The 13,344-nt window shown below is 30.5% G+C and overlaps 2 protein-coding genes across 2 annotated transcripts; one reads left to right on the top strand and one right to left on the bottom strand.

Moving 5' to 3' along the window:
- Positions 1–1,640: 1,640 nt before the first annotated feature.
- Positions 1,641–3,140, bottom strand: LOC146957536 (Adenine nucleotide alpha hydrolases-like superfamily protein). Its single transcript, XM_085737018.1, has 4 exons — positions 2,898–3,140; positions 2,177–2,289; positions 1,956–2,074; positions 1,641–1,866 (listed from the first exon to the last, which is right to left on the bottom strand). Exons 1-4 carry the CDS (start codon positions 3,064–3,066, stop codon positions 1,791–1,793), a joined length of 477 nt encoding a protein of 158 aa, XP_085593144.1. The 5' UTR covers positions 3,067–3,140; the 3' UTR covers positions 1,641–1,790.
- A 4,395-nt stretch (positions 3,141–7,535) lies between these two features.
- On the top strand, positions 7,536–8,353 carry LOC146957535 (uncharacterized). The gene is made up of 2 exons (XM_085750668.1): positions 7,536–7,836; positions 7,920–8,353. Exons 1-2 carry the CDS (start codon positions 7,536–7,538, stop codon positions 8,351–8,353), a joined length of 735 nt encoding a protein of 244 aa, XP_085606794.1.
- The last annotated feature ends 4,991 nt before the right edge of the window (positions 8,354–13,344 follow it).

Genomic DNA, 13,344 nt, shown 5'->3' with positions numbered 1-13,344 from the left:
TATTTAAATTTAAAATAACCTCCGTGAACATAAAAATATTTATCATTATAACTAACACAAAAAAGATCCGTAAAGACAAATAAAAGATATATTGTGTTTTTAATTGTAAATATATAGTTCTATAGGTTGAAGGGAATTGCGCTGAATTAACGGTAGAAAAAACTATATTGATATCATATGAGCCTCAAATCCATGATAAATTAGGGCCAAATCAAGGTTCACTCATACTGGAAGAAAAAAAAAATTAAAAAGAAAAAAATGACATTATGGGGAACTGAACCCTAGTCCATCCATAAGGTTCACTCATGCTGGAAGAAAAAAAAAATTAAAAAGAAAAAAATGACATTATGGGGAACTAAACCCTAGTCCATCCATAAGGTTGACAATGCAGGATTCTGCCACTCAACCATAGTTTTCAATATGACATCTTTACTGCGTTGTTAATATATATTACGTTTTTACGTGCATTCTAAACAAAAAATATACTTCCCTCAAAAAAAAAAAAATATACATTACATTTTGGGCTCCAAAATTTTGAAAGTCTAGCTCAGTAGAGCTGTTTGTACTCTATAAGGGACGACTCTGCATGTCGGGTTGCCGGCTTGACGAAAATACACAACATATATTTTTTGATTGTATGATGTTTGGTAAAGTTTGGGTGAATGTAATGGGGTGAGTTTTATTGTTTAATGCCCAATAATAGTTTGATTAATGCCATTAAATTTTTTGGGTTGGCTCCTCACGATAAACAAGTGAAAAAGGTATCGTGCTATGTGATTGACATGTATTTAGTCTATTTGAAAATTCGAAAATAATATTATTTTTCTTCAACAAGAGAACAACTCGGGTCTTATTTTTGACATGGTAATTTTTTTTATCATGGTCATTGATCAAAGCTAAAGTGCATGATTTTGCGTTTGACCTTCACCATCAGAGCCGTAAATTTGATATAATTATATTTGGTCTTGTTTTTTTATTTTTTAATTTTTTTTATCATGGTCATAGATTTGCATACCACATCTCATTTAATGCGACACTAAAAAAACTAGATTACGTGCTAGAGGTTCTTTGAGTACTTGAGATGGCTGATTTTGGATGAACCTAATTATTTAGGCATTATCTCTATTTGTTTTTTGGATAAGAAATTATATGATTGTGAGGACATTTTGGATGCATTGATTTTCTGGTATCATTTAGTGACTTCAAACATTGCACTTAGTCTTTACCCCTATTTGGAGACTCGACATTTGAAAGCAACGGTTATAAGTGAAGAGGGTGTACATCAAAAATATCTTGGATCAATTTTTTTAGATTTTACAATATTATTATTATTATTATTATTATTATTATTATTATTATTATTATTATTATTATTATTATTATCATCAACCCATCTGTATTAGTCTGGTAGTATTAACTTGGATCTGAGAATGTGTTTCTCATCAAGGTAGACAAATTTATATTGCATATGAGTTTTACCGCTAGAATATAACCCGACAATTCATTGTACCTCTGAACTCACAAGATCAATCCAAGAATCTCTGTGCTACTTGATGACTATTCAATTTTTGTTCAGTTTTTTTTTTTTATTTTTCGTAGAAAATAGTTCCTTACCATTTATGAAATTTCAACAAGGCACCTTGGGAAAAATAACCATGGAACTTTTATATTATACAAACAAATAAAGTGCAAAATACATGCATACACAAATTGTAACATTACATAGCAAGACTTTTGTACCCAGTAATATTTTAAGATGCCTTAAATAGGAAACCAAATTCTCTTATGAACTATGGTTGCTTCACAATTACAACTGGGCATTTGGCATTCTTGACACAGTAATCACTTACACTTCCAAGTAGTGCCCTACAAATTGGCACCATAAAAGTTAGTTATACCATCATTTTGTATATTCTAAAAAATAACTAAAGACTATATATGTTAATGTTAATTACCTCTTGATGAATCCATAGCCATGACTTCCCATGACTAAGGTATCAGCCCCTAGTTTCTTTGCTGCGTTGCATATAACATTCTTAGCATCTCCAGTACCAACTACTTTCTCTATATTTATCTGTAAATAAAATCTCAAATTCAGAGTCAACAACTAAAAATTGAAGATTTTTTTTTAAAAAAAAAAAAGTGAAAAAAAATTGAGCTGGATGAGTTGACTTACATCTGCATCGTCAAAGTTTCTGTAAATAGCTTCAGCTCTTTTCATTACTGATTTAGCTAACTGTGAACTATAGTTTTCCAAAGTATCAATTGTATCATTGGAAAAAATATACCCTGTAAAATATATTACTACCAAATTAGTATTCAATAAACATGTTACTCAAAAGCCAAGAGTAATAGTAATTACATAATAATATCCTATAAATAATAATACCAAGTCAACATATATTGACTTATTTGAGTTTATCTAGACAAATAAGTTGTTGTTGTTTGGAAGAACTAATGAAACCGTTCATAACATGTCTATGAGTTGTTTTTAACTTATTTTATAAGCTCTTCAAGGTAGCTTATAAAATCAACTTATAATTTATATGAAAACAGTTAATCTTTATTTTATATTTTTGTTATGAAAATTACTTTTACATGAGCACTTATATATTAAAAGTTTATTCAATAAGCTTTTAATTAAGTTGTTCATCATAACAAGTCGCGGCCTAAAGGTAAGGCCACTAAAGCCCTCTCGTTTAAGGCCTATCAACAAAAATATTAGTTTTATTAAGTTTTATTAGTAAAAAGGCCTCGTATTGCAGACAAAAAGACCTCATATATATATCAAAACCTATTTCATGCCTCACTTATTTCTGGAGATTATTGGGCCGATCCTGAATAAGACCAATTATGTGTTTAATGTTTTAATAAGGAGTGAGTGTGAAGAAATTAACCTGCAGAATCCAATGAGTAGACAGCAGAAGGTGGCTTGACATAGAGAAGCACAAGCTTGTTATTGTTGTTAGTGTCAGCAATAAGGTTACTGATAGACCAGGAAAGTGCATACATGCTCTCCTCACTCTCATCAACTGCTACCATAATCTTCCGCTCTCTCTTTTCCATTTTGTATGTATTAATTACTAATTAATTATTACTTGCAAACTTGAGAAAATTGTGTGTTTTGAGTTGTAGATAATGAAGAATGAAACCAGTGGGGAATGGATTATATAGAAGCTGGGACACAAGGATAGTACTAGAACATATTGCGGTTTAAACCCGTGGGTTCTTTATCGCTGTTTTGAGATTACAGCGGTGCTAAGTCAGCCAAAATATTTTTCAATAGTTTCTTCTATTAAAATGTTACTGTTTTATTTTTTCGAATGACCATTAGAATGTTAATCGTATAATGATTTTACGACAACTTTTGAAATAACTTTCTCTCTCTTGTGATATAACTTTTTCTCTTTCTTCTTATTTTTTTGACGATAATAAGAATATAATGAATGAATGAGAAGAAAAGTCAAGTCGTACAACAAATATCATTTTTCAAAATATTATTTTGTGTCATGTATAGATATTTCTGATTTTAAAATTTAAAATGATAAAAAACTGTCACACTTCCCCTAGAAGTCACTCCCTTAAAAAAGATATTTTTTATTTTAAAATTTAAAATAATAAAAAACTGTCACACTTCCGCTAGAAAAAAAACTGTCACACTTGAGAGTAGTAGAAGAAATATCTTCTCATAAAAATGTAGATGAAATATCTAAAAAAAAATATCCATAGAAGATATTTGGGACTATATTTTAAATGGAAATTATTTTGTATTTTTTTTAAAAAAATTAAAATGGATTATATAAACTGAGATCCTTGTATTTTCAGCACAAGTTCCAAAAACTAGGAAGAAAAGATTCACATTACATAAAAAATATATAACAGAAAGAAAAAGGAAAAGGGCGCAACAACCTCAATACTAAGTGATTCCCAACAAGTTAACAAATTAAGCCACCACAAATAATAGTTAGAAACAAAATTAATTATATTTGCTTTCAGTCACCAATAAGATTGTAACTTAATCTTGTCTAGAAGATGTTGTAGGGATTCTTCTTTTTGACAAAAGATCCGAACATTTCTTTCACACCAGATCACCCACACAGCTGTTAATCAAATGAATTGAAAAGTAGCGCAAATATTTTTTGAAAACCCGCCTACAGGGCCGGCCTATGGGTTAAGCAACCCAAGCAAGGGCTTTAGGCCTCAAAATTTTATGTGAAAAAAAGGCCTTTAAAAAATTAATTTGGTTATAAGTATATTATATGATAGATAAATTACAGACATTTGCATAGCTTAATTGATTACCAAAAATGCCTCAATTACTCTTGGTCATGAATTCAAATTTTGGTCTCCACAAAATTGATTTTATATAAATAGTATGTTAATTTTTTTTTAAAGACTACATTAAATTTTTTGCTTTAGGCCTCTTATTCTGTTGGGCCGGCCCTACCCGCCTAAATATTCAAATTGATAAAAGTGATCGACAACATGCGCAGGGTGGGGTGTACCGTACTAAAACCAAGCCAATGAGAGATACCGAGCCAGATTTTTCGAAAAAATTCACAAGAGCGAAAAAGATGATTAATATCCTCCATTAAACCACAACCTCTCATACATAATTGGGCATTAGGATGAAGAACGTGCATCTTGATTAAATTATTTGTTGTTGGTAGACGATTACGAAGCAGACTCCTTATTCCAAATTGTGTTGGAGTGATCAGCTGCCATAATGTTGATTGACGATAACATATAATTATAAGCACCGGTAACATTGTAATTGTTGGAAGCATGTAAGTGTCAAAACCACCAGTCAGGACAGTTAGGTTGCAAAACAATATTAGATAAAATCTCACAGCATTCCCTAACTTGTTCTTCTTCCCAAGCAAATAACTGACGCCGCCACTTCCAGGCACCACCCTCCCCCCACCCAAAAGAGTACATTTCAGCGACATCTTATTATCAATAAGATAAAAAAGGCGACTAAAATTCCTCTTCAATATCATACCTTCAATCCACGATCCCACCAAAATAAAGTTGCAGTACCGTCACCTACCTCCCTCCCTAAATTTTCATCAAACCACCGCCCAACTTCCGGACCAACCCTTCTTTTAATATCAATCAAATTATTCAACCAAATAGAATTCACTCTGCCCCTCTCCGCTAAACAACCGCCAACCTCCCCGTATCTCGCCACTAAGACTCTATACCACAAACTCTTAACCTCCACCCTCATCCTCCACCACCATTTTTCAAGTAACGCCATATTAATTTTTTTTAATCCGTCTCACCCCAAAGCTTCATTCTCCTTTTTAGAACAAATAGTTTCTCAATTAATCCACACTTCCCCCAATTTTTTTTATTGGTATACCTATGTCAAAATTTATTCAAATTTTATATTTGTTTTGAATTATATTAAAAGAAACATATTAATAAGTACCCTTGACACATTTTTTAAGGAATTAAGATAAGTAATTTTTACATGGAAAGTGTTCATTTTCATCACTAAAATTCGACGTATTTGGTTAATGAAATGTGATGTATTTCAATCAATAAAATTTAGATAAGATACATCATCAATTTTTTTATAAAAGGAAGATGCATCAACCTCACTGGCCTAAATATCTTTCTATGTCTCTTTGAGTTCCAATTATTTCAATAATTTTTTCTTTTAAGAACTGAAGATATTATACGCAGTATACCGCGACTTTTACACAACTCTCATGTATGTCATTGTCTGGAGTTATGAATGTAGCGCAGTCTTTGTCAAGATGAGTGGGATTCTCCTTCTATTTCTTATCCACTTATCTTTCTATTGAATGAGCACAAACAATCTAAAAGCTAAAACACTTCAAAGTAGACTATCCCCAAAATTGGTTTACTTTCGAACTCACCTTTTAGTGAAGAGAATATACAGAAAGAAATAAAAAAAAAAAAAAAAACAAAGGAGAGCAGCTAATACTTAAATGAAAGGAATATATATATAAATATACGTATAGATTGTTAATTTACATTCTGCCAAAAACATAAACGAGTAAATTAGCAAGTTACTTCACTTTCCAGTTTCAACCACAATTTCATCAAATATACCTTTAGAAATGTCACGTTCAATAAAGATGTGTGCATAGTGCCCATAAATAAAATTCTATGTAGCATCATCGAGTAAAAAGGTGTTCTCACACACTTTAGATGCTATCTCAAATAGAGTTTTAGAAATGCTAACCGGTGTCTCGGAGACGCTGGTTAGTATGACCCATAGAGTTTTTATCCTCTAGTATTCTTTTGGAAAATCAAGAATACTTGTCTAAAATTGGTTTTACACAAAACAAACAACCTCTTGTCAAATTAAATCAAACGACAGTAACCAAGTCGATGAAACCAGATTTATGTTCTTCTACAAAGTTCTGAATAAGGGTTAAATAAAATCAAACAACAATAACCAAGCTTTTTAACATGAACATGTCTTCTTTTTCTCATCATCCTTATTTTATTTAGACCCTTCCTTCTCTACATAGCACAACAACTTCAAAATCATCGACAGTTTGATGATTAAATAGTATTATGGTATTGAATCAAAGATCATACATTTTTTTATTCTCTTTAGTTTAGTGTTTTTTGAGTTCTAAATCACTAAAATTTGATGAAGCTTTTGCTCTGAGTTATTTCTAAACTCAAATTCAAACCTAGAACATTCAACCTTCCTACTAAAATATTTAATCAAAAAAATATAATTTGCCACAACTTAAAGGTGGCAAGTCAGCCTAGAAAACTTGCCTAAAGTTATTTTTTTACCATGGGAATCAATTCCAAAAATACTGTCTGAAAGTTTTTTGAAAAAATACTTTCAAATCTGGAAAAGTTACTTTATAGAGGGTGAATGGGGTGTGATTTGAATATGGTTAAAATTGGTAATTTTTTTATTATATGCTGGGGTAGAAATACAATTGTAGGGGTGTGAAGACATCTAATGATTCTAAACCAACCGAATAAGTATAAAGCCCAACCCAAATTTGGTGTGATTGGAGAAGGGAATTGCACTTTAGGCACCTAATAATCGCTTACAAGCACCTACCGAATGACAGTTAACTATCGTTTACTACAAAATGGAAGTTAACTATCGTTCGACACTTTTTAAATCAGTTAATCACCTTTTAAATTGGTGTAACCGATTTTCAAAATGACCAAAGAGTAATTAACTATAGGTGGGGTGTGTTTAGGTGGCAGTGAGTAATTGTTTTTCTTTTAAAGAGTCAAACTAATCCACCGAAATTAACACCGAAAAAAAATCAAACTTGAAAACTTGAGAAGAACACACTATAAAATCCCAAGCCTATGAATAATTGTTATGTACCTAAAGAGCAATTCCGAGGACAAAAAAAGCACTCAATATCAGCCAAGACAATTTATTTGCAATCAAACTATGAGATACCAGCCCCGGTGCTCAGAAACAATCTAATGCCCAGGTTTGGATTCGTTTCTCTGATCTCCCTCGGGAATATTGGAGGGAAAAAACTTTAATTGAAATTGCATGTGCTGTTGGTATGCCTATTACTTTAGATGAACCTACTAGACATAGAGTATTTGGTCACTATGCTAGGCTGCTTGTTGATGTTGATTTATCAAAACCTCTTCATAACAATATTTTAGTCGAAAGGGAAGGGTTTGCATTTCATGTTGGTGTTGCCTATGAAAAACATCCTGAATATTGTAATAACTGTCAGACTTTAGGTCATCACATATCTCAATGTAACAAGTTGAAGCATGGAAAAATGGATGCAAGTAATAAGCAGGATAAATCTAAAGCACAAGAGGCTGTGATAACAAAAAAACTCACTAATCAGGGTGAGAAAAACCCTAAAATTGTTGCTTCCCCTTTGCCTTCTCTAAAAACCATGATGCTGATCTCATTCCCATTGTGGAGCTAGATGGCAACACTGTTTTACCAGACTCCCCATCAGATCAAAGAAATATAGATAAAATTCGTGATGAAGCATCTGATGCAAACTTAGTTGACACTCTCTGTCGTGAAGAGTTAAATGAGGATGTGGTATCGATAGAGAATGCTCAGGAAGATCTCGGTAGGGCCATAGTGGCGACAGACTCCGACTTGTCACACTTTAGTGAAAATGTTATTCATGACATGCAAGTTTTAGGGCTTGTTCCTACTGCGGCCCGACAAACTATGGATTTTCTGAGCGATTCATGGGCTAACATGGGTCAGAAGGAAGATTCTGTTAATTCTGACTCAAATCAACAATTTCAGTTAGTGATTCCAAAGAAAAAGAAAAGTACATTAAAGCGACAACCTGAGACTAGTAAAGGGTTTAAGGTTGGGGATTCCAGTCGCTCGCGCTACTAGTAATTGGGTTTAATGTTGCTCCTCTAAATTCTGGTTGTTTCATCTGTTCTGCTTTGCTCTCTTTTTTTTTTTCTTTTTTCTTTCTTTTCTTTTATCTTTGAGGGTTTTGGTTTATGTCCCCCCTCTTTTGTATTTTTTTCTTTTCTATCTATATATTTCAAGGTGTTGCAGCTGGAGATCCCTCTGCACCCTTTATTTTGCTTAAAAAAAAAAAAAAAACTATGAGATACCAGCCGATACCCTCCTTTCGAAATGGGAAATTATATCTTACCGTCCGTTATTTTAAGAGCATTATGTCTATGCTTATGGTCCTTTCAAAAAAGAAATGTCTCCACCTTACCTGAAAGGCTCTATCTCTATATAACATCAACCTCAATGATATTTGCATGAACTTTTCAAGGTGTGGCATCAATGTTCAATAAGGACCTTCTCATTTTCACTCATAATCAACAACTGTTAAACTTACAATTATTGCACGAATGCGTTGCTCCTTTCATCACTAGAGCACATTTTTAGGCTATACATAAGTCATATCATAGCTAGCTTAAACCATACTCAACTTTTATAGCATGTCCTTGATCTAATCACGAGATATGTCTAAGGTAACAAAACGAAATATCACTTGTGGAAAAGAAATTGAAAAATCAAGAACACCAAATCTACCATTATTTCGTTATATTCTTAAGTTTTATTGCAACACTTTTGATTTGCTGCTTACCTACTAGCAACATGATAGTTTGGTGCCAAATTAAAATCTTAACCATTTTTTTTTTTTGGTACACATTTAACCATTCCATTTCTAAATGATTATATTTTAAAGAAAAAACCAAAAGTTAAATTGACTATGATTTTTTTGGAAAATAATGGACTATGATTTTGTGTTTTCAATTTTTTTTTAATTTTCAGTCAAAAAAATAATTTATCTCCAAATCATTACTATGTACAATTTTATCTCCAACTAGAATTAGAAAAATAAAAGTTGTTTGAGTAGCTTCTTTTATAAATCGATTTTGAAAAATAATATTTTTAACAAAAAATGGTTTTTATTAGTATAGTAAAAAGTTTATGTTAATTCCTTAAAAAGTTTCAAGGTATAATTTTTTTTAAAAGAATACGACCAATATAATATTTAAATTATTGGATGTGAATTCTTTTTAATAATATGCAAGAAACAGTCATTTAATTTCTTCTATTAATATAAGCTTGTTAGTTCGATCCTTCTATTAAATGTGTGGTATAACATTGAATTTGTTAGAATCACGGTGAACTATCATTATTGTAAAGTTGTACTTTTTACAATTGTACGGTTAACACAGTGTAACTACTACTAGCAACCCCTTTTATACCGAACATGCATGTACCTAATTTCTCATATTAATTTAATTATATTGACTGTGATTTTTTAGGAAAATAATTGAATTTGATTGTGTGTTTTCATTTTTTTTTTAAATTTTTAGTCAAGACAATTAATTTATCTGCAAATCATTACTGTGTACAATTTTATTTCCAACTAGAATTAGAAAAAGATGAAAAATAGAGGTTTTGAGTAGCTACTTTTAAAAATTGAATTTGAAAAATAATTTAAAAAAAAAAATGGATTTTATCAAAAGTATAGTAAACGCAGAGAAAAAAGTTTGTTTTCCTTCAAAAAAAAATTAAGTATAATTATAAAGAAAAAGGAATATGATCAACATAATTTTAAATTATTGGATGTGAATTCACTTTTAATAATATCCAAGAAACGGTCATTTAGATTTCTTTTTTATTACTACAGTCGTTCAATTTCTTTTATTTATTAATATAAACTTGTTAGTTCGATCCTTCTATTAAATGTGTGGTATCACATAGAATTTGTTAGAATTAGCTATGGTGATTTTGTAAAGTTATAGTTCACATTCAATAAAGTGTACTTTTTACAATATTATAGTTAACAAAATGATACTAGCAAGCCATATTATACCGACCATGCATGCACCTAATTTCTTAACCGTTTAAAAAAAATATGTTTACAAAAAAGCTCAAGAAAAAGTCAAATAACTTTGAACCGCGAGGCTTCCATATATGGAAGGAAAGGATTGTTCATTTGTTCTTATTTGTATTTGTTGGATAAATCCATTGAATTAAGCGATGGGAGGCGACAATAAGACCAAGAAAACATAAGTGCATGCGTCAGCTTTCTTGCATGCTCAACTAGTATTCAATTCTTTACTGGGCAAATCAAAGGGATTGTTAATTTTAGAAATGCACGTGAAGAGGGGGAAAAAATCATTGAAATGTGAAGAGATAAAACCAAAGCATTTCAGTAAAAGAGACTAAAAGTATTTCTTTTTAGGGGTACACATAAAAGGATTAACCGTTGATTATTTTAGCTTAATGATGGTTTTGGTCTTCTATTTTCATGTCCTTATAAAATCTATCCGTTTAAAAACACTTCTTCCGTCCCGCAATAGATGACTCATTTGAAAATGTGTAATTTTAACCTAACTTACTTTGACCGTATTTTTCTACTAATATACAAAGATAAATAATATCATATAAGATATCGTTAGATTCGTCTCGATGAGTATTTTTAAAATATCAAATTTTCATAATTTTTTCTAATATATTATTCAAGATATTTAAGCTCAAAGTTATGCATTGACATGCGTAATATGATCAACTGTGTCAAGTATTATGGGATGGAGGAAGTAGTGTTTTGACATGTTTTAGATGATGTGGCAAACAGTTGGATGATATGAAATCATCCAAATTGATTTTTCTTGAATAAAAATCATCCAAAGTCTCGTGAGCATAGCTCAGTTGGTAGGACAATGCATTATTATATGATTTTTTTCTTCAGATTATATGATTTTTAAAATTTAATTTTTCTATTGTAATTGGATTTTAAAAAAATATATATCCAGATTTTTAAAATTTTAAATATTTTCCAGTTTTTTTGTTTCGCAAAAAAATCTAAACTTTTTTTATTTTGAAAATTAAATTCCAGTATTTTTAAATATCTTCTAAATTTCGAAAAAAAATCCGAATTTTTTTCTAATTTTTTAAATTTCAAAAAAAAATCTAAATGTCTTTTCTGCTTTTTTCTTTTATTTTTCGAAATAAATAATCTGATTTTTTGTTATTTTTAAAATTTAAAAAAAATCAATCTTTTATTTTTTTAAAAAATAATCTGGTTTTTTTTTATTTTTAAAAGATTTTCAGTTTTTAATGTTTTTTTATTATTAAAATGATTTAATGATGTGGTATGTATATTAAAAAATAATCTGATTTAGATGGGATCAACGGGGTTTTCGAATGAATCTTCATATTTCAGGGTTGGAATCGAAAGAATCTCTTTAACAGGGGGGAAACCGGAACTCGCCTAAATTACAGGGGGGTAAAGACATATTAACCCTTTTTTTTTAATTTTTTCAAAACAAAAAAATGGGAAAAAAATGAATTAAAAAAAATAAAAAATAGGCTTAATAGCACTTTTGGCCCCTTATGTTTGCAAAAGTTGTGATTTTGGCCCCTCACATAAGTGATGTGGGTGCCATGTCAGCGTGGACTAGGTCAAAATTGACCATGGGGGCGAAAAGTGCAAAGAAACCAAAACATAAGGGGCGGTTTTGTAGTTTTTAAACATAGGGGGCCAAAATCGCAACTTTTGCAAACATAAGGGGCCAAAAGTGCTATTAAGCCTTATTTTTATTGTTTGCTTTGTACTCTTTTTTCCTTGTCAATTCCATCCCTCTGCATTTTCCAAAGAGGGTTTTTAAAGAGACACGTTAATTTTCCCTTGTTATTCTATATTTGGTTTTGGTCTAGATTGAATCTTTAGTTTTATTTTAATAATATTTTTATACTGATGCAAATGATAGATGACGGTTAAAGAGTGTCAACACAGTTGACATGTCTTGATTTGTCACTTGGGGAAAAATCTTCCTTGCACACAAACACAACACGTCATTCTTGGACAGAACAAGTAAAAATTTGACAAATGTCAAAAACCTTTAAAACCAGTTTTTACAAAAACCGGCTTAAAAAGTCTAAAATAAAATATTGGAATATAAGTCCAAAAGGAAAATTGGTTTTACCACCATTTGTTTTATGTCCAAATTATCAGGATATCGCACTGGTAAAAGCACAAATTAAATGGCATGAAAAAACAGCAAGATACTATCTCAAAGAAAATTTTGATTATTTTCTTTTTAAATAAAATATAGAATTAGCTGATTTTTTAAGAGAAAAACTTAAAAATTAGCAAGATAATGGAAGGTCTTATAAATCCATTTGGAAAAATAATACCTCAACCATTCATATTAGAACCTAATTATAATAATATAATTAGAATGAGAAACCAAATTAATTGGTTAAGAGAAACAACATATTGGTTTCTAATAATTGAAAACGATTATTCTACATACTGGGAGTATGAAAACTTTGCAAATCTTTTAAGCCTTAGAATACAAAGGTTTATACATGGCTAGTAAAGGTGTAAGTGAAAAAATACAAGATATTTTTGAAAACCTAACAGTACTTCAGGAACAGTTAGATAAAATAGTAGAATTTCTACTAAAAGAGTTTGAAGAAAAACTCAATGGAAAATTATCTAACTTAGAAGAAAACCAAAAATTGTTAGATGAAAAACTTTGTGTAAAAATAGACGATTTGATCGATCTATTAAAACTCTTACCTATAAGAGATAAATGTCTAACCTTAGAAGAATTACAAACTTTTGTCAAAAAAGAAGGGGGAGATATGGTAGAAATTTCAGAAAAAATTGAAAAATCAGAAAAAGAAATTAACTTTTTTGCGCCATTGCCCTAAAAATGGACGAAACAGAAGAAGAAATAGCAAACCAGCTAAATGAATTACAAACATTAATGGCTTCTTTAGACATTAATAGAAAAAATCAAATAACTGAAGAATCTGATGACGAAAACAAATTCGTCTACGATTTTGGATCAGAAAGTTCTTTCAGTATGGAAGAAGAACCACAAGTAGGACTT

The sequence above is a fragment of the Medicago sativa genome, chromosome 1 (genome assembly GCF_051527215.1).
Source record: "Medicago sativa cultivar Bolivia chromosome 1, Bolivia_mono, whole genome shotgun sequence".
NCBI lineage: Eukaryota > Viridiplantae > Streptophyta > Magnoliopsida > Fabales > Fabaceae > Medicago > Medicago sativa.
This window is presented reverse-complemented; position numbering and strand designations above follow the sequence as displayed.